This window comes from Erythrolamprus reginae, chromosome 2, assembly GCF_031021105.1.
Source record: "Erythrolamprus reginae isolate rEryReg1 chromosome 2, rEryReg1.hap1, whole genome shotgun sequence".
Lineage (NCBI taxonomy): Eukaryota > Metazoa > Chordata > Lepidosauria > Squamata > Dipsadidae > Erythrolamprus > Erythrolamprus reginae.
In genome coordinates, this window is record NC_091951.1 from 92,463,461 (window position 1) to 92,484,902 (window position 21,442).

The 21,442-nt window shown below is 40.8% G+C and overlaps 1 protein-coding gene across 2 annotated transcripts in view; it reads right to left on the reverse strand.

Annotated features, from left to right (window-relative positions):
- Window positions 1-1,622: 1,622 nt before the first annotated feature.
- Window positions 1,623-21,442, reverse strand: part of PARP3 (poly(ADP-ribose) polymerase family member 3) — a 28,791-nt gene continuing 8,971 nt past the window's right edge. Inside the window, exons 1-9 of one of the 2 annotated variants that reach the window (XM_070738701.1) lie at window positions 17,843-20,708; window positions 17,566-17,783; window positions 15,027-15,162; window positions 13,266-13,492; window positions 9,399-9,566; window positions 8,518-8,604; window positions 7,048-7,225; window positions 2,255-2,401; window positions 1,623-2,158 (exon numbers count right to left, since the gene is read on the reverse strand). In XM_070738701.1, the coding sequence (XP_070594802.1) occupies window positions 1,989-2,158; window positions 2,255-2,401; window positions 7,048-7,225; window positions 8,518-8,604; window positions 9,399-9,566; window positions 13,266-13,492; window positions 15,027-15,162; window positions 17,566-17,783; window positions 17,843-17,900 (1,389 nt within the window). In that variant the 5' untranslated portion in view covers window positions 17,901-20,708 and the 3' untranslated portion in view covers window positions 1,623-1,988. Of the gene's footprint in view, window positions 2,159-2,254; window positions 2,402-7,047; window positions 7,226-8,517; window positions 8,605-9,398; window positions 9,567-13,265; window positions 13,493-15,026; window positions 15,163-17,565; window positions 17,784-17,842; window positions 20,709-21,442 lie in introns of those variants that run through there. The other variant, XM_070738700.1, reaches the window with a different exon arrangement.

Genomic DNA, 21,442 nt, shown 5'->3' on the forward strand with positions numbered 1-21,442 from the left:
CTCCCGAAGACACGGAATGGAGTCCCACGACACGCGAAAACCGGTTATTGAATTTCTCTCGGTGGGGATGGGGCTTCCGTCGCACCATCAGAGAAATGAACTGGGTTGGATTGCAGCTTCCCCCTCTCCCCCCAGCCCTCCAATAAAGAAGCCTGATTCAAACCAAGTTCGGTTTATAGAGCTTTATTAAAAACCCTCGAGGCTTTCCCCGCATCCTAACTCGTCGGGTTGTGGGAAAACAGCAGATGGCTTTGCTGACCGGAGAAGCGAGCGATCCGGGAGTCTGGGACTGTGTGGCTTTGCGCCATGAAGAGGAAACGGCTCCGGCAGCAGGGAAAAGTCGGCCGTTTTCTCTTCATGGCGCAAAGCCACGCAGTCCCGGACTCCCGAATTGCTCGCCCAAGGCAGAAGGCGGCGGCGAAGGAGAGGGGGCGGATCGCGCCCCAAGGCAGAAGGCAGCGACGTTGGAGAGGGGGCAGATTGCGCCCCAAGGCAGGAGGAGGCGGCGGAGGAGAGGAGGCAGATCGCGCCCCAAGGCAGGAGGTGGCAGAGGAGGAGAGGAGGCGGATCGGGCGGGCAATAGGGCAGGGTGGAGAAGCCAGGGGCGCATTTGGCCGGAGGCACCGTGGGGAGGCAGGGGCGGCTGCGGCTCCCTTTACTCCTACTGCCACACCTCCCCGCCCCCGCCCACCTCCCTGCGGGCTGGCAGGGGGATGGGGAGCCCGTGGAAAAGGGCACGCACGGGTGTATTTGGGGGTGCGCGCAGCTTACGGGGAACGGTGGGCCAGGCAGCAGCTAGCCAGCCAGCCGGCGGGATGGCGCTTCCGAGTTTGCAGCCTCCCCCCCCCCTCCCTGCCTGCATCTTCGCTCCATAAGACGGGGCTGATTTTTCATCCTACTTTGGGAGGAAAAAAACTGCGTCTTATGGAGCGAAAAATACGGTAAGACAAAAAAGGAAAAATGGTTCAGGAGAATGCCTATGTCTGTAGCATAAGAGACCGCCTTCTGCTGCACGAATCCCAGCGACCAGTTATGTCCCAGAGAGTTGGTCTCCTCCGGGTCCCGTCAACTAAACAATGTCGTTTGGCGGGTCCCAGAGGAAGAGCCTTCTCTGTGGCGGCTCCGACCCTCTGGAATCAGCTCCCTCCAGAGATTAGAACTGCCCCCACCCTCCTTGCCTTTCGTAAACTCCTTAAAACCCACCTCTGTCGTCAAGCGTGGGGTAACTGAAACATCTCCCCCTGCCTATGTAGTTTTCTGTGTATGATATGATGTATGTATGTTTTATACATTTTGGGGTTTCTTGTTTTTTAGACTTTTAAAATATATTATTGTTATTTTAGATTCTAACTATTAGATTTGTCATTATATATTGTTTTTATCATTGCTGTAAGCCGCCCGAGTCTACAGAGAGGTGAGGCATACAAATCTAATTAATAATAATAATAATAATAATAATAATAATAATAAATAATGTTGGAGAAGCAGAGATTTAACCCAACCTTGTTCTTCACAAACATCTTACTTCCTCATCCTGGCTCTTAATTTCTACCAGATCTTAACAAATGAAGTTTAGCAAAGGTATCTAAATGTGACCCTATAGAAGAAAATACAGACACTGATTCAATTTAATAGTGGTTTTTTTATTTACAGACTATTCAGATCAAAGAGATTTCCAAAAGTCGTTAGCCCTTGCCATGATACCTTTTATAGCAGCAGTCTGGCAATGATTTTATCTTTGCTTTGCTGGACATTAATGAAGTCTTAATGTGCCTTATGGAAGCCACCGTATTATTCAAAACAAGGTAGTCACATCACACTTTTCTCTGCAGAACTAGAAGCCATGATTACTGAATGAATTCTGGATGGAGAACTGGGGGATACAACTGACCAACTCAAGGTAGATTCTTAAGACAGCCACTCAGCAATGGAAAGATGACAGCCAGCAAATGGTGGAGTTCTGCAGAAAAAGCAGCCCACGGAAAGCCTCAAAAATGGAGCTGGATCAGGTAGCGGATGTGACATTGATCCTCCTGGTAGACCAAGTACTCACTCTGGCTGAAGTGGCTGTTTTGGTACTTAGTCACGACAATGGGCTCTCCTTGTGGTATCAGCACTTTTTTCCCATCCAGGATAAGCTCTTTATCGCACGCAGGGTCTGAGGACATGAAAGCAAATGCAAATTAAGAAATTGAGAGGATTAGCAAGAACTAATCAGGCTACGAATTAATAAACTGCAAGTCTTTAAACTTACCAGGCTCGGTACGGCCACAAGCCAGGACACTATCGTAACCTGATGGGGGCTCACGCAGTGAACAGTCATCTTGAGTGATGTGATAGACCTTGCCCAGGGCCACTTCATTCAGGAACATGATTCCTTCCTGCTTGGAGGTGGTGCCCACTGCAAAGAGAGAAAGGAAGACAGATGTTCATCTGATTAGATACGGAAAGGGAGCTTCCTACCACCAGGGTTTGAGTCTCATACACTACTGAAATTCAGGTTTCCATTTTATTCTGGGGTCATGATCAGATTTTCCTGCAGCCAACGACTCTCCAAATACAGTGCATTCCTTCATGTTAGAGAAATGTTTAAGGTTTTTACTTGGATATTCTACATCTTTGCTCTAAATGGAGACATTTCACACATAGCCTTTGACCTCTCCAAATGCATACATACTGCCTCCTAAAGAGGACACCTTATACACCTTGACCTTTCCCATTTGAGAAAGAGTAGAACAGATGTAGCATAAGTAGTAAGAGGTTGGACATCTGGCTTGTATGCCTTGCACGCGTCCTGTTTATTAAATACTGCAGTTTTCCCAATTAGTACACAAAGATTTTATTTTATTGCTATTTGTAATTTTATAACTTTATACTGTTGTAAGTTGCCCTGAGTCCCTTGGGATTGGGCAGCATAGAAGTCAAATTAAATAAATAAATAAAGATGGCGCTGCTTTCCCGGGCAGCTGGCTTTGTTGGCCGGAGAAGCGAGCGATCCTTTTTGGTGCTGTGTTGCTGCAGCCTCCGAACTCCGCTGCTGTCCCCGGGCACTGTTACCTCTAAGCTGCACGTGTGCACGCTATCAACAGAGAGAGAAAGAGAGAGAGAGAGCGGAGGGCGGCTTGCTGGTCCACGGGCCCCTGGATGAGCGGCCCCGCATGGCCCCACCACGGGACTTCGTTGGCTGCCTGGGAAAGCAGCGCATTTGAAAAGCGCGCTGCTTTCCTGGGCAGCCGGCTTTGTTGGCTGGAGAAGCAAGCGATCCGGGACTTTGGAACATCATTTTTCGGCTGTGGCGAGGAGGGCGTTTGCCCAGGTTCGTCTGGTGCATCAGGTGCGGCCCTATTTGGACAGGGAGTCATTGCTCACAGTCGCTCATGCCCTCATCACCTCGAGGTTCAATGACTGCAACGCTCTCTACATGGGGCTACCTTTGAAAAGTGTTCGGAAACTTCAGATCGTGCAGAACGCGGCTGCGAGAGCCATCGTAGGGCTTCCTAGATTCGCCCACGTCTCTGCAACACTCCGTGGCCTGAATTGGCTGCTGATCAGTTTCCGGTCACAATTCAAACTGTTGGTTATGACCTTTAAAGTCCTACATGGCATTGGACCAGAGTACCTCCGGAACCGCCTGCTACCGCACGAATCCCAGCTATGATAAGGTCCTACAGAGTTGGCCTTCTCCGGGTCCTGTTGACTAAACAATATCATTTGGCGGGCCCCAGGGGAAGAGCCTTCTCTGTGGCGGCCCCAGCCCTCTGGAATCAACTCCCAGAGATTAGAACTGCCCCCACCCTCCTTGTCTTTCATAAATTACTCAAGACTCATCTATACCGCCAGGCATGGGGGAGTTGAGACACCTTTCCCCCAGGCTTTTTTATATTTATGTTTGGATATGTATGTGTTGTTTGCTTTTTAAATATGATAGAGTTTTTTATGTGCTTTTTAATATTAGATTTGTTTTCGCTAGAATATTGTTTTTATTGTTGTTGTGAGCCACCCCGAGTCTTTGGAGAGGGGCGGCATACAAATCTAATAAATTGAATTGAATTGAATTGACTGCGTGGCTTTGCGCCGTGACATCGGCGCCATGGCGGCCTTCAAGAGCGGCCCTTCGCAGCGCCCCACCACCCGTTCCTGCAGGTAGAGGTCGGGCGTGCTACCGGGAGGCGGAGGCGGCGTGGGGCGCCATGGAGGGCAAAGTGGTGGATGTGGCTGCTACCTCTTAGCTGGGGGCAGAGGCGATGGCGAAGTCCAGTGGTGGGGCCATGAAGGGCCGCTCATCCAGGGGGTTGTGGACCGGCAAGCCGCCCTCCACTCTCTCTCTCTCTCTTTCTCTCTCTGTTACCGGCATGGTGTACGAAAGAGAGAGAGAGAAAAAGGAGGGGAGAGAGAAAGAAAGCAAGAGAGAGAGAAAGAGGGAGAGAGAGAGGGAGAGAGAGAGAAAGAGGGAGAGAAAAAGGAAGAGGGAGAGATAGAAAGAAGAAGAGATAGAAATAGAGTGAGAGAGAGTGAAAGAAAGCAAGAGAGAGAGAAAGAGGGAGAGATAGAGAGGGAGAGAGAGAAAAAGAGGGAAAGATAGAAAGAGGGAGAGAAAGAGAAGTAGGGAGAGAGAAAGGAAGAGGGAGAGATAGAAAGAGGGAGAGAGAGAAATAGAGAGAAAGGAGGAGAGATAGAAAAAGAGGGAGAGAGAGAGAAAGAGGGAGAGATACAAAGAGGGAGAGATAGAAAGAGAGAGAGGGACAGAAAGAGAGAGAGAGAGAAAGAGGGAGAGATAGAGAGGGAGAGAGAAAGAGGGATAGATGGAAAGAGAGTGAGAGAGAGAGAAAAAAAGAGAAAGAGAAAAATGAGAAAATGATGGAGAGAAAGAACGAGGGAGAGGAAAATGAAACAAATGAGAGAAGGAAAAAAAGAGAGAAGTGAAGAGGAAGGAGAGAAGGAAGGAAGGAAAGAGAAATGGAGGGAGTTTGTTGATTTAAGTTTAAATTTACTTGTTAATAAAGAAGTATAAATTACTTTATTACTTAATTACCTCTTCTTTATTTTAAATATTGTATTTGTTCCCATTTTGTTTTTTACTTTAAATAAGGTATGTGCAGTGTGCATAGGGATTTGTTCATAGGTTTTTTTAATAGTCCGGCCCTCCAACAGTCTGAGGGACAATGAACTGGCCCCCTGTGTAAAAAGTTTGGGGACCCCTGGTTTATGGTATTGGGTGAGTTTCCTTTAGTTCCTTAATGAAAGAAAATTTAAATACAAGTTTAAGAACTTAACCAAAAATCTTTTTATTCAAATAAAATAGCAAAAGAGTGATTAAAATTTTGATTTTGGAAATGGATTTGAAATAAAATGTTTGAATTATAAGAATCTTTTACATGGAAAAATACTTTTCTTTTGAATTCTTTCTTTAAAAAAATATACGATGGGACTTTGAAGTTTGGATAGTAGAGGAACTTGAAGAAATTAAAGATTTTAATTAAAGAACACAAATTTCATAGAAATTAATACAGAATTGAGCTAAATATTTTAACATTCTACATTTTGAGGATTATTTTTAAACAATGAACTCAAAAGTTAATTTTAAGACTTTCTGCCTCTATAGAGAGACAGTTGTGTTTAAAAGATGTTATGGAAGAAGAACAAGTTTTACTGGAGAAGCCTGAGGCTGATCTGAAAGTGGATTTTAAAATGACTGGCTACAAGGGAGATATGGAAAAACTTGCTAAACCAGACATACAAAATAAACTGATTCATGTATTAATAATTAAAAGGGATATATACAAATTAGAAACCAAGAGAGTGACCTGAATAATTTACAAAAGAGGTTTGTTAAAGTTTTGAAGAATTTGTGAGAAGGGACAAAGAAAGAAATGAAAATGAATCAAGTTTTAGGACATTATTTTAAAGAATTAATGAGCAAGATTATTAAAAATAAAAGGAAGGAATATAAAGTTGATTTATTTGATGAAGATTAAAATAGATATGGTCCTATCTCTGGTAATCCTTAGTAGACTTTTGCTGACCAGAACTAAAATGATGAGCTTTTAATGATTTGTTTATAGATAAAAGATGGGATAGTGGGAAAGTTCATTGGTTGTATTTTAAAACAATATATTAATGTATTACAATTGTTTATACTTGTGATGAATTTCTTTTTAAATTTTACTTTTTTCTTTATTATATTCTTATTTTTTTGTTTCCTACACTTTCTATTTATTAATTTTATTATAGTTAGTTAGTTAAATCAATCAATCAATCAACCAACCAACCAATCCCTGCTTAATTAGGGGATTGGACTAGATGACCTGCAAGGTCCCTTTCAACTCAAATACATAGATGGATGGATGGATGGATAGATAGATAGATAGATAAAGAAAAAAGAAGGAAGGAAGGAGGGAGGGAGGGAGGGAAGGAAGGAAGGAAGGAAGGAAGGAAGGAAGGAAGGAAGGAAGGAATCCAGTTGGATGACTTTGGGTCAGTCACTCTCCCTTAGCTCTAAAGAGGTAATGGCAAACCATTTCTGAAATCTTGCCAGAAAAACTGCAGGGATTTATCCAATCAGTTAGAGTCAACACTGACTGAAACATACAAAAATGATTTAAAAATTATCAAAGTTGTATCAACCCTTTTAGGGCATTTTAATGTGGAAGTCATAAATTATTATTCCACATGAAAGAAAGTGACTAGCCCAAGCACACTCAGCTGGCTTATGTATAAAGGCGAGAATAGAACTCATGATCCCTTGGCTTCTAGCATGATGCCTTAACCACTACATCAAACGGGCTCTTATATATAGTTCCTGTGTATGCTTGTTTGTGTGTGTATGTGTATATATATATAGAGTGTATATATGTTGAGAGAGAGAGAGGCAGAGAAAGAGAGAGACTGACTGGTGTATGTTTGTGTGGTTTAAGACACCATGCCAAATTGGCTTTCTTGTCTCTCCTTCCTTTGTATTACTCTTAGGATACAGGCAGCAGTAGCGAGGACAGTTTGCTAACAATGAGAGAGAAGCAAATGGTAGAATAATAATAAATGCAACCTCACCATAGCCTGCTGATTTACTATTCTCAGAAGCAAAGTAAATTCCCTTGCCCACACGGCCACCAGAATGGGGCATAATGCGCAAACCACTCTTCAGGATGGCCGCAACAACAGCTATGTTGGTCCCGTGCCAGAGTAGACGCCGATTTCCCAAGTGGTCGTGAGTCTTAAAACGATGGCTCTGTTTAGGAAATGAAACAAGAGAACTGAGTAAGTAACATCTTGGCTCCTCTTCAAGTCGTATTTGAATAAAGGAAAGGTAGAAATCCAAACATGGCTTTCCCATGTCACGTTGTTGAATTACTTGACTCATTGACACACCTGACTGGATGTATATACAGTATACAGAGAGAGCTTTTTGCCACTGCAGAAAAAAACAAGACTCCTAATGAGTAAATGGCCTTGTTATTATTCTGCCATAACAAGGATAAGGGTTTTTTTTCTTTTAGATTGAATAAGTGATTTTAATTATTATATACTATTGTTATAATAGATAAAAAGTAATAGATTAAAAATAGTATAATGATAGAATATTTTTGCAATATTAACAATTTTAAATGTTTTTTAATTATTTGTTTAATTAATTGACTTTAATTAGTTTAATTATATTATTAAAATGATATTCTTTAGACAAGAGAACTTATTTGAGTTATATTAATTATAACATAAAGATGGAAATACAGAGGTAAATTTAAAAAGAACGTAGAATATTAAAAAATGTATTTCTGTATTGATCTGACTATAGTTAGATTTTTCTTTTTTGTACTAGTTAGACTTCTAAGACAAGCGGAGCAATGGTAGCTCCTTTAAATGTTAAATGTTGTCTGTCTTGTTTGTTTAAAGAAAAACAATAAAAATATTATTATTCTGCCAATGGATACATATAGCCCCTTAACGTCTTGATGCCTCTACCACTGAAAGTGGTCTTATTATCTACCTGCACCCCCACCCCCACTCCAAAGTCTGGTCAGATCTCAATCATTCTTTTCAAATCTCAAAAATATTTATGCCTCAATTGGCACATACTCTGAGAATTAGGTGTCTTTGGAGATTCTCAAGTCATCCAGGTCATGGTTGTCCCAAAGGTGCTTTTTCAAGAGGCAGCTGGACTTTCTGCTTTTTCTGCTGAAGATGTTTCTCTTCTCATCCAAGAAGATTCTTCAGTTGAAGAAGAGAACTGAAGAAGCTTCTTGGATGAGAAGAGAAACATCTTCAAAGAAAACCCAGAAAGTCCAGTTGAAAAAGCAACTTTGGGACATGAGAATCAGAGTTACCAAGATCAAGGAAATATGGCCTTAATTTTAGGGATCAGTTCTGATTGTACGTTCCTATGTACACTCTTCCCCAATCTGGGACTCTTTAAATGTGCTGGAATAACCCTGCTTCCTGCAGCCAACATGATCTTAACGTAGAAAGAAACAAATCTAAGCCCTAGAACAGACGAGGGAAGACGATATTCCTCCTTGGTCTTACCTCACCCTCTCTGTTCACCTTCCAAATATTCATGATACGAAGGTTTCGGTAAATGGGACCTGTCTTCTTCACATAGGTTTCAATCAGCTATTGAGGCAGAGACAAAGAGAAATAAAGTGAACATTCAAAGAACTGGGATAAATAGGAGAGTTAGTTGCTAGCTGTGGAAGAGGCTGTCCCACATCTCGGAGCCTGTAGTTGGTGGATAACCAACTAAATATGAGCCAGCAATGTGCAACGGCAGCTAAAAAAGCCAGCACAATCTTAGGTTGAATCAATAGAAGGATACACTCCGAGACTAGGGAAGGACTAATACCGCTATATAATGCCCTAGTCAGACCACACCTGGAGTACTGCATTCAATTCTGGTCACCTCACTAAAAAAGGGACATAGAACCTCTGGGAAAAGTAGAGAAGAGAGCAACCAAAATGATAAAGGGACTAGACATCAAGACATCTGAAGAGAGGTTGCTGTAACTGGGCATGGATAGTCTAGTGAAGAGGAGGGCCAGGCGGGACATGATAGAAGTATACAGGTACTTGAGGGTTTGCCACAGAGAGGAGGGAGTCACACTATTTTCCAGGGCACCAGTGAGCCAGACCAGGAGCAATGGATGGAAACTGACCAAGGAGAGATTCAACCTTGAAATAAGGAAGAACTTTCTGACGGTGAGGGTGATCAACTAATAGAATGGCCTGCCGGTGGAGGTTGTGAACACCCCAACACTTGACACATACTACTAATAATAAATAATAAATAACAAACAAACATGCTGTCCTTTATCCTTTATTCACATGTTCCTCTATAGCCCAGCCACAGCTGTTTGAGTGCTACCTCAATATTTAAAGCAAGTAAGGATCAGCTTGTATGGCCATCTTACCTTATAGTCCTCAGATGATGGAACCACTAAGATAAGTTCACATTTCAAAAGCCCATAGTCCTTGTCCAGAGGGTGCAGAACTTCTTTCACCATTTCCTTCTCTTCCTCTTCTTCCTCCTCTTTCTTTTGGGCTTGTAGACTCTGGGCCAGTTCAATATCTGCTAGGACCTACCAATAAAGTAAGCCAGGCATCACCAACACTGGGTTGCAGATGAGATGCAAATGGAAGCAGTAATCTCACATTCCAGAACAGCCTGCCCCCACTGAAACTAAGGGGGAAATTATTGGGAATAAACACATCGAGGTACACGCTACTAGCAATGAATGCATGCATTTGCTGGTTTGAAAAGAAAAATAACAGACTTTTTTTTTAAATTCAAAATTATGTTTCAGTTATTGGATTTACATTCCATGTTTCCTCAAGTGTAAAGCACTCCTTCCTCCAAATTTTCCTCAGCAGGTAAGAGAGGACTAAGAGCTAGTGAGCTTTTATGCCTGAGAGTAGACTTCCACTTGGATTTCTAGTCCAATTCTTTAACCACCTATTATCTTTATTTTATACTATAGAAGTGTGTGTGGCAAAATGTTTCATTAATTAAGCATCTTGCTGAAGATTGTGATCTGTGGTTTTATCATTTAAGAAGTGCAAGAGCTCAGCTGGTATTTGTGTTCAGGCTGTTTTGTTTTATGTGTCTACAAGCTTCAAGTAATACAGTAGCTTTTTCTTCCATTATAAAGCACATCAGGCTGTGTTATTACCACTGACCTAGATGTCCCAGAATAATTATTAGCAAGTGCTCATCTTATTCAACTTATTATATTTCCCTTTTCAATTTTAGGGCTAATATGAACATTACCAGACTCCATAGTGTCATCCCCAAACCCCCAACACTTTACCTTTAGATTATCTACGGTTGACCTATCCAGAGGTCAGTAAGGGGCGAGTACAAGTGCACTAGAGTGCCTTCTGTCCCCTGTCCTATTGCTCTCCTATATCTCCTATACCTTTCTTCTATTCCTATATCTCTTGTTCTATTCTTTCATTGATATGTTCTATTACTAAACCTTCTTTTCTATTATTTATTAGATATATTTTACTATAAGTATCTCCTCTATAACCTTCTTCATGTATTTTACTATGTGTGTGTATATATATACCCACTAAACCCCTCATTGTGTATTGGACAAAATAAATAAATAAATAAAAATAAAATAAAATAAATAAAATAAAAATAAATGCATGAGATGGAAGGGTGAAATACTAGATCTGCATTTCACAGGATGACTGAATTCTTATCCGTTAAAGAAAAAAACTCTTCTGTGGTTAGGAGCCACCTTCTGAAAAAAATGTGATTTTTATTTCACAATCAAGAACTACAGAGGCAGGGTGATGATGAGATGTTGACCTCGGAGATGACATGGCCAGAATCATCGCCTCCCCCCAATTTGTGAATGTCTTATTATTTTAGTTGTGCTAGGCGCCAACTCAAAAAGCTCAAAATGCCCAAGGAGCTGCTGATACAATTCTACAGTGGAATTATTGAGTCTGTTATCTTCACCTCTATAATTGTCTGGTTTGGTTCTGCAACCCAACAAAACAGACACAGACTTCAGAGGATAATCAGAACTGCAGAAAAAAACAATTGCTGCCAACCTGCTTTCCATTGAAGACCTATATACTGCATGAGTCAAAAAGATGGCTGTGAAAATATTTATTGACCCCTCGCATCCTGGACACAAACTGTTTCAACTCCTACCTTCAAAACAATGCTATAGAGCACTGTACACCAGAACAATTACACACAAGAACAGTTTTTCTCCCAACGTCATCACTCCGCTAAACAAATAATTCCCTCAACACTGTTGAAACTATTTACTAAGTCTCCACTACTATTAACATTCTCATCGTTCCCATCACCCATTTCCCCCCACTAATGACTGTATGACTGTAACTTTATTGCTTGTATCCTTACTATATTGACTGGTTCCTAATATGATTTGATTGTTTATTTGTACCTGGACTGTCTTTAAGTATTGTACCTTATAATTTTTGACAAATTATCCTTTCTTTAATGTACACTGAGAGCATATGCACCTTGTGTGTCCAATCACACTTGGCCAATAAAAAATTCTATTCTATTCTATTCTATTCTGTTCTATTCTATTCTATTCTATTCTGGTGTTACTTATGCTTTAATTATAGTAAAATACAGGTAGTCTTCAATATGACCACAATTGATCCCAGAATGTATGTTTCTAAGTGATAAATTTTTTAATGAGTTTTGTCCCATTTTACACTTTTCTTGCCACATTTGTTAAGTGAATCAGTGCAGTTGTTAAATTAGTAACATTTGTTAAGTGAATCTACTCATCCCCATTGACTTTGCTTGTCAGAAGGATGCAAAATATGGTCACGTGACACCAGAAAACTGCAACCATCATAAATGTGAACCAGTTGCCAGGCATCCAAATGTAAATCACGGTGACAACGGGGATGCTGAAAAAGTCATAAGTGTGAAAAATGGTCATAAGTCACTTTTTCAATGTCGTAGTAATTTTGAGTAGTCGCTAAACAAGCCGTTGTAAGTTGAGGACTATCTGTAGTATACTTTTTAGAAAATTATCAGAAATTGGCAGAAAATAATACTACATTTATTTATTTATTAGATATCTATGCCGCCCTTCTCAAAGCAACTCAGGGCAGCGTACAAAATTATAATACAAACAATATATGTGAGAAATCTAATTACAGTGTTCCCTCGATTTTCGCGGGTTTGAACTTCACGAAAAGTCTATACCATGGTTTTTCAAAAATATTAATTAAAAAAGACTTCGCGGGATTTTTCCCTATACCACAGTTTTTCCCACCCAATGACGTCATGTGTCATCACCAAACCTTCGTCTGCTTTTAATAAATATTTTTTTAATAAACTTTAATAAATAAACATGGTGAGTAATAATCTAAATGGTTGATAAGGAAATGGAAAATTGCAATTTAGGGGTTTAAAGTGTTAAGGGAAGGTTTGTGATACTGTTCATAGCCAAAATAGTGTATTTACTTCCGCATCTCTACTTCGTGGAAATTCAACTTTCGCAGGCGGTCTCGGAACGCATCCCCCGCGAAAAGCGAGGGAACACTGTACTTTAAAAGGTCATATACAAAATACAAAATTAATAAAAATCTAAAAACCCCTTATGCACTCATCCACATTCACCCAATTCAATCATTCATCAGCTGGGGGACAATCTTGTGGCTCACGGTCCACATGCCCGCCAGCAGAGGTAGGTCTTCAGAGCTTTATGAAAGACCAGGAGGGAGGAGGTGGTACATATCTCCGGAGGGAGTTCATTCTAGAGGGCCGGCGCCACTACAGAGAAGGCTCTTCCCCTAGGACATTGTTTGGCTGACGGGACCTGGAGAAGGCCAACTCTGTGGGACCTAACTGGCCACTGGGATGCATGAGGCAGAAGACGGTCCCGTAGGACCATCTTTATAACATTTATCTGCAATGTTATACTGAATTTCAGCTGTGTGATTTTACAGGAACTTGGGGGCAATCACAAAGGAGTCCAAAGATCGAACGAAGGATTGCCCACCTCTTTTTAAAAGCATAATTCCAGAGTATAGTGTATAAAAAAGTATAGCCACAAAGAAGCACATTTGTTACTCACTTGCATTATCTGATTCTGTCAGCTAGCTTAGGCATCCCAAGCCAACCAATGGCTGCCAGGACAGGTTAATAAAGATAACGCAAAATAAGACAGGTCATCAATGTATTTAGTATCACAGCTTAGCCACATAAAGTTTTGATAGAAATCTTCCCCCGTGATGATTTAAAACATGAAAAGAAAGGGTCCCTCCCTTACCAGAAGCATATCCTTCTTAGCTTGGACAATGGAGTGTGTGTTGATGGATGGAGGCCGATTACGACCAAAGTTGTGCGGAATAATGGTATAAAAGCGGGATGAAAGTTCCTCCAGCTGCTTCTGGGAAGGCCGTTGTTTCTTTAGAGCTTCTTCAAGAGCTTCCAGAGCTTCAAAGCCTTTGGCAATCTGCTGTTTACTCAACTTTCCTAGTGGCATCTTCTTTACATCTGGCAGGGAAACAGACATAAAATATTTCCATGCTGATCAATCTAACACTTCTGGGATATTTACAAGTCAGTAGTGAAAGCCACCAAGATTGGAATACTATTGGCAATTTAAAATATGTGTCCTTTATGGTCTTCACACCAAGCATTAAAAGTGATTTTCAAGTTGGATCATTTGTGAAGAAAGCTAAGAGAAGAATCTGCGTCACCATGGTGTAGTGGTTAGAGCGCCGTACTGCAAAGTTACTTCTGCTGACTGCCAGCTGCCTGCAATTTGGCAGTTCAAATCTCACCAGGCTCAAGGTTGACTCAGCCTTCCATCCTTCTGAGGTGAGTAAAATGGGGACCCAGATTGTTGAGGGCAATATGCTGACTCTGTAAACTATTTAGAGAGGGCTGCAATGCTCCGTGAAGCGGTATACAGTGATCCCCCGATTATCACGAGGGTTCCGTTCCAAGACCCCTCGCGATAATCGATAACTCGCGATGTAGCGGCACGGAAGTAAAAACACCATCTGCGCATGCGCGCCCCTTTTTCCATGGTCGCACATGCACAGATGGTGGAGTTTGCGTGTGGGCGGCGGGGAAGACCCTTCGGCCGCCCAACAGCTGATCTGCTCCGCAGCGCGGCAGCAGCGAGGAGCCGAAGATGGGGTTTCCCCATTGCCCAGGCAACGGGGAAACCCCATCTTTGGCTCCTCGCTGCTGCCGCGCTGCGGAGCAGATCAGCTGTTGGGCGGCCGAAGGAACCTTCCCTGGGTCTTCCCGCCGCCCAGGCAAAGGGGAAACCCCAAGATCGCTTGCCGCTTGCCGCTTGCCGGTCACCTGCTCGCCCGGCCGCTCGCTTGCCGCTTGCCCGTTCGCCCGCCCGCCCGCCCGCCCGGCTGCTCGCTTGCCGCTTGCCGCTTGCCCGTTCGCCTGCCTGCCCGGCTGCTTGCTTGCCGCTTGCCCGTTCCCCCGCCCGGCTGCTCGCTTGCCGCTCGAGAGCAAGAGGGGGAGAGATAGAGAAAGAGAGAGAAGGAAAGAAAGAGATGAGAGAGGGAGGAAGAGAGTGTGAGAGGGGAAGAAGCAAGATAGAGAAAGAGAGAGAGAAAGAAAGATGAGAAAGGAAGGGAGTGACGTCATCGGGTGGAGAAATCGCGATATAGCGATTCGCAATGATCGGGATCGCGAAACTCGGGGGATCACTGTATATGTCTAAGTGCTATTGCTAAACAATTTAATCCCTAGGATTCCAAACTTTAATTGACTTGATACTAGACCAGGGGTAGGCAAAGTTTGCTCTTCTATGACATGTGGACTTCAACTCCCAGAATTCCTGACCTAGCATGATTGGTTCAGGAATTCTGGGAGTTGAAGTCCACAAATCATAGAAGAGCCAACTTTGCCTACCCCTGTACTAGACTAATAAATCCATTCTGAAAAACACTCTGTTAATTGTACAATTGAATTACAAATGACACCTAGAGGAAACAAGATAAAAGAAAGTGATGGGGTTTTTTTCATGTGGAAGAGAAGAGGCCCCTCCACCATTTACCTATATCCATAGTCTGCATGGCTTCTTTAAACATGTCATTGCTGAATATGAGTGTCATAAGATCCTGGGTGTGCTTGTCCAAAGTGCAAGGCAGTATCTTTTGTTTAAATGACTTCATTCCATCCACATCATCCACCTTGAAGACAAGAAGGATAGTTTTGGTATGAATTCACATAATTCAGTTCCTCTAATGGGGCAGCATTAATCTTAAATGCACGCTGCAATACATGCTTTCCTCAGAATAATAAGACCATATTCTTTATGAGTAAATATGCCTAAAATTGCATTGGTGAAACTCATATTGTTTCTCTTTCAACCTTGCCTCGAGTTTTCAAATGATTGTATTTTCTCTCCATTTCGCCAACAGGTACTCTGACTTACACAGACTTTATTTTTATACATTTATCATTTTTATTAAAACTTTTAAAAAGAATGTGCAAATATAAAGTAAAGAAGAAAAAATAATTCAAAGTGGCTTTATACATTCTACATAATGTCTCAGGTGTCATATACCAACAATACATCATTTTATAAAAATTATCTTTGAGATCATAACACAATGCAAACATCAATATTTTTAACCATTGACACATCTGTATATTATAACAAGGTCATTAGCCAACTTTATCGTATATTCTTAAACCTTCCTGTTTCAAATTCTAACCAACATTTATGTATGTTATCAATTACATGTTTGTTATCAATGTGCAATTGTACTCAAGGTTGACTCAGCCTTCCATCTTTCCAAGGTTGATAAAATGAGGAGCCAGATTGTTGGGGGCAATATGCTGATTCTGTAAACCACTTAAAAGCACTATGAAGCGATATATAAGTCTAAATGCTATTGCTATTGTTGTAAGTGGAGAACTACCTGTACTGACAACTATCTCTTTCTGCTGTTAATTCTCTCTTGATCTAAGTTTGTCCTTGATGGTTTTCCAACAGTTCCTACTATGTCAATCACTTGCCTTTGTCTGCTGTTTTTCTTTTATAATATGTTTCTTGAGCTAAGATCTATAAAAGTGCCTTTGGGTTTATCTACTCCAGGCTCTCAATATGACAAATTCAATGAAATTGTTTCTGATAACCACATTAATTTCAATTTTACCATAAATAGCCATGCAATCCAAAACATAGGTTGTGATCTTCTAGCTCTAAATCGTCTAGGTACAGTAGAATCTCTGATCACAATCAAAATTCCTTCCATAACTTTGGTTGCAAACCAATTTAGTCGTGACCTGAACCTAATTTTGGAAATTTGGTGCTTATTAAAAAAAAAAAGACATGGAAGGTGGAAATCGGCTGTGGGAAAAAAAATGTGAATATTTTGGTCAGAACCCCATTAGGTTGTGGTCAGAAGCATTCATGACCAGAGGTTCTACTGCACTAGATTTCCAAGTTTCTAATTTTGACAGAATCCTCCTCTGCACTTTGCACCTTGTAACACTTTATTTTATTTATTTATTTATTATTTGGATTTGTATGCCGCCCCTCTCCGAAAACTCGGGGCGGCTCACAACAAGTGAAAAGACAATCCAATACATAATCCAATTTAATTAAAATATTATAAATTTAAGAAAAACCCCTATACTAACATACACACACACAAGCATACCATATATAAATTCAACGTGCCCAGGGGAAGATGTTTAGTTTCCCCATGCCTGACGGCAAAGGTGGGTTTTGAGGAGTTTACGGAAGGCAGGAAGAGTAGGGGCAGTTCTGATCTCCGGGGGGAGTTGGTTCCAGAGAGTCTTTAACTGATATACAAAGCGACTCTTTTTTCCTATCCTGCTGAAATAAATTATTCTCTCAAATTTTAAAAACTCAAATAATGGATATCTTCTAATATCAAAAAATGGTTTTTGCACAGAGTTTGGTCTGAATCTCCTGTTTAAAAGTAGAACTCATCTCTTCCAACTTATCCTATCTCAAAGGAATTTTCTTCTGTTTAAGTTTGTCAGGAAAAAAACCACTCTTTTCTCTTATGTAGTATTCTAGTTGGAATTTCTTTAAATAAAATTACATCTGTACTATCAATCCTCAATTAAGTATGACTGACAAAGTGGAAATTTAGGAAAGTAAGATAGAAGGTAGTAATAGAAAAATGGAGAAGGAGCTGGATAAGGACCTACATATTGCTAAAACTGAGAGGAAAATAATTTGTTTAAGATTAACAGCAATTCCAGAACAACATAAAGGAAACAAGATAGACAAAATATAGTTACGTTTCTGTCTAATTTTTTGAACTGGGAGTTTTACACTGAGCAGAGATTAATCAGATTAATACACGTTTTGCAAAATTAAGAAATGTTCCAAAGGAAGAAGACCAGAAATTGTTTTGCAATAGCATTTATACATTTGTTAGAAACCTGCAGCTGTCCTAAGAAAATATTGCTGAATTGATAATTCTATCATTAAGCAAAGATTCTGATCTCAATTTATTTTTACATAAAATCATCCAGAAATCTTACTATACTTCCAGATCCACTTACTTCCCAATGTATACCACTTAAAAGTATACTCTTTGAACACTCACCTTTACTGTTACCTCTTGCTCCTCTTTATCTTCATGTTGTACTTCAATGAGAGTATATTTGCCCTCATGAGCAATAAAATTCTCTCGGTTAGCCCATTTATTCTTTGTCTTCTCTTGGAATTTTTTCTCAAAAGCATTTATGGCAGCTTCCAAGGTTGGACAACCGCTGAGTTTACATTGGCCTACTTCCCCCTGGAAAGTCACAAAACATTTCTTAGCTTTAAATTGTCAGTAAAGTGTTTTCAACATTTGCTGATCTTTTGTACCATTACATTACCATTACAGAATCTCTTCCCAAGATTCTGTAATGGTAACAATACCATACCTTCCCTCATTTACTTGAATTTCTAATTCACCCTGTTTATTCCTCATACTCTTTGCATTAGTGTATAGACATTTGAGTCCATTTTGACTGACCTTATGTTTACTGTCTAAATAACCTGTGCTGTGCCTGACTGCCCCTACTTTCTTGCCACCTGTTTGATTAGTGCACATGGTATGGCACTCTATTAAATGTTTGATAGCAGGGCTGATAAGCTTACCCGCACACACATCTATGTTGCATGCAATGATAATCCTATTAATTTTAGATTGCTGGGGGCCGAAATGGTCTGTATCAATTAATTCTCTGTCCCCTCTATTCAGTTTAAATGTTTATCCAGGAAATCTGTGATTTTAATACTAAGTAGCCCAGTCCCTTTCTTTAATGGATGCATGGCAAACCATCTCTTTTGTAGTTTTTCACTGGACCAGCTGCAGATATCATGACTAATAAAACCACACCCTCCCCTTTTATACCACTCCATTAGCCACACCCGTTGGCCTTTCCCTTTTTGTTCCTTATATACTGGTAAAACCTCTGAAAAGATAAGCCTACTATACTACTAAGTTCATACCCCAAGCTCTGGAAGTCATTCTGCACAGAAAGTATATTTTTTTGGGACAGATCATTTGTGCCAAGATATATAATAGCATCAACCTCATGGTCCTTATTGGCATTCTTGACTCTCTTAAAAATACGCCTCTTGTCTCTGAAGGCAGTAGCTCCTGGCAGATATCTGACATCTTTCAAAACTTCCATATCCTTTCCTAAATTTATATCCCTTACAATTGAACCACCAACCAGAAGGTGGCTTTTGCAGTAGTCTATTTGCTTATGGGTGGACCCGCTTGGAGACGGATAGAGGAGCAGTGTCACGATTCCTAGCACCATTGGAATTGTGTATTTTCTGATGGCCTTAGGCCAGAGGTAGACAAACTTGGCTCTTCTGTGACTTGCTTCATGCTAGCTCAGGAATTCTGGGAGTTGAAGTCCACATGTCATAGAAGAGCCAACTTTGCCTACTCCTGCCTTAGGCAATCCCTGTGAAAGGGACCCCAAAGGGTCGCGACCCACACGTTGAGAACCGCTGCCCTAGAGTCGGGAATAACTAGCACATATGTGCAAGGGGAACCTCTACCTTAAAAATGCCTGGCTAACTGTTTCAGAGGATAGCTTCATGGCATCATCTCTGTTTCATCTCCTCTTTGTCATGTGAACAGCCAACATCCCTTTTTAGCTACTCTACTTTTACAGCAGTGTTTTTCCCTGCTCTTCCAACAGAAGCTCATAAGAATGACCTGCGAGGCCTCATTGACAATGTTGGTGATGGCATGGTCAGAACTGCCACCCGCTATGGGCCGTGTTAGGCTGCTGCAAGCACACCCCTTTCCATCTGTTGGGTGCTATTTTGGCATGGGTTATCGTAGAGGTCAGACACATGGCTTCCACAGATGCATCTGCCTGGATAATACTTAAAACTTTACACAAGCTTTTCATACATTCAATTTTTTTTTTTAAAAATATACCCTTTAAACACATGATTAGGAGTCTTTTGAAGGAGCTCTAGTTAATTAGTAAAAAGACTAAAGCGAAATCATTTAAATTTGAAAATAAAAACAGATTTTACTGTTTTTCATGTTGCTGTCAGGTTTTCCACGGTTTATTCTGAAAAGAATTCTCACATACTATAGCAGCATTTTCATTTGCATAAGGTATTTCCATATGATGTTAGCTATAGCAACCCATTGGCAATCTCTTAAGATCATGTATTTGGGATGTATAGTAGCTAGGTGAAATTGATAGGAGTTCTGTTTGTTTCCTCTTTCAGTGACAGATCACAGGTGCAGTGGAAGGGTGCAGGGTGAAGTAGAAGATAACCCATGGCTCCTCACAACCCCTTTAATCCACAAATGACCGGTCACTCAGTCTATGTTTGGATGTATGTCTAGCAATCTGATGAAAAATAACTAAACCTCAATTCAAAGTGACAGATTGGTAGAACATAGGGGAACATAGCTGTAGAACATTGTCCGACATATTTTCAACTTACCTAACACTTTTCACTTACCTGATTGAATTTTTCATTTCGGTTCCTTTTCATTTGGGCTTAATGTTTTTTTTCACAAGAATGCTAGACCCATGTTCAGAAATAGTCTGAGTGACAGAACATCACAAAGATAACTTCCAAGACCTGTCACTCAGTCAATTTGAAGGGTGGCTAAAACTTTCCCTCTGAGACACCTGCCCATAGTTACCCAAATCCATCCCGTAATATTCTAAGAACAGGAGTGGACGATTATTTCTCACATTGGCAGGTCTGGAAATACGGTGGGTAACTAGGAGGGGAAATCTAACAACCACTGACTTACTGTATTTTTCAGAGTATAAGACGCACCTGAGTTTTTGGGGAGGAAAATAGGGAAAAGAATCTGCTTACCAGATATTCATCTGGCTAGCATCCTTAGTCTGGTCAGTTTCAGCGCATTATTTTATCCCCTGGTTAGGGCTTTAAAAAAAACCTTATTTGGAGAGAGTAACAATGAAAGAGCTTGCAAGCCAGTAAGAACTGGGAACGTTGTTAAAACCTGGTTAGGGCTAGAAAGAAACATTCTGAGCAAGTAAAGCAATGAAAAAAACCTGCAAAGACTTAGGGCTTGGAAAACATTCTTCGCAGAGAGTAACAATGAAAGAGCTTGCAAGCAGTAAGATCTGGGAACATCATTAGCACATGGTTAGGACTGGAAAGAAACATTGGGAGCAAGTTAGAGCAATGAAAAAAAATGCAAAGACAGCTTGGAAAACATTTTTAGGAGAGAGTAACAATGAAAGAGCTTGCAAGCAGTAAGATCTGGGAACATCATTAACACCTGGTTAGGGCTGGAAAGAAACTTACTTGGAGCAAGTTAGAGTAATGAAAATAACTCTGCAAAGATTTAGAGTTTGGAAAACATTCTTTGCAGACAGTAGCAATGAAAGAACCATAACCATACATAACCATCTGACCATAACACTTCCAGATGAAGGAGGTTTTTTAAAATTCTTCAGCAGATTTTATGGGCGGGGGAAACTGCATCAATCTTCCACTTGTAATCCGCACATGTTTTCTTGCCATTTCTTTTTCTATTTGCTTAGTAACAGAAAATCCATTAAGGAAGGGAAGATGGAATTGTTATGTAATTTTGACTTATAATGCAAAGAACTGTCCATTTGGAGAACAAGATTGCATGCCTCCTGCTGTCAAGGTACTGCGCTTTTCAAGGAAATGCCTTTCTTTCTTGATATTCATATAGCAGCAAACACTGTATTCAGCAAAGCAAATTGTCAAGAGGGAAACACAGTTGTTCAACTAAGGCATATTTTAGATTACAGTAATTGCCCAACTTGTTCTGCGTTTAGGAAACACCGAGGCTAATAATGCGTTTTAGGAAGAAGCTGTCTACCATGTCCTCCACTAGACTCCTGAACTGTTGAGAAACAAGGTACCAATCCTTCTGTTTATACAGACAAATTGTAACTGAGAGAAGGGGATGGGCTCCACTTACCTTCGCACATGTC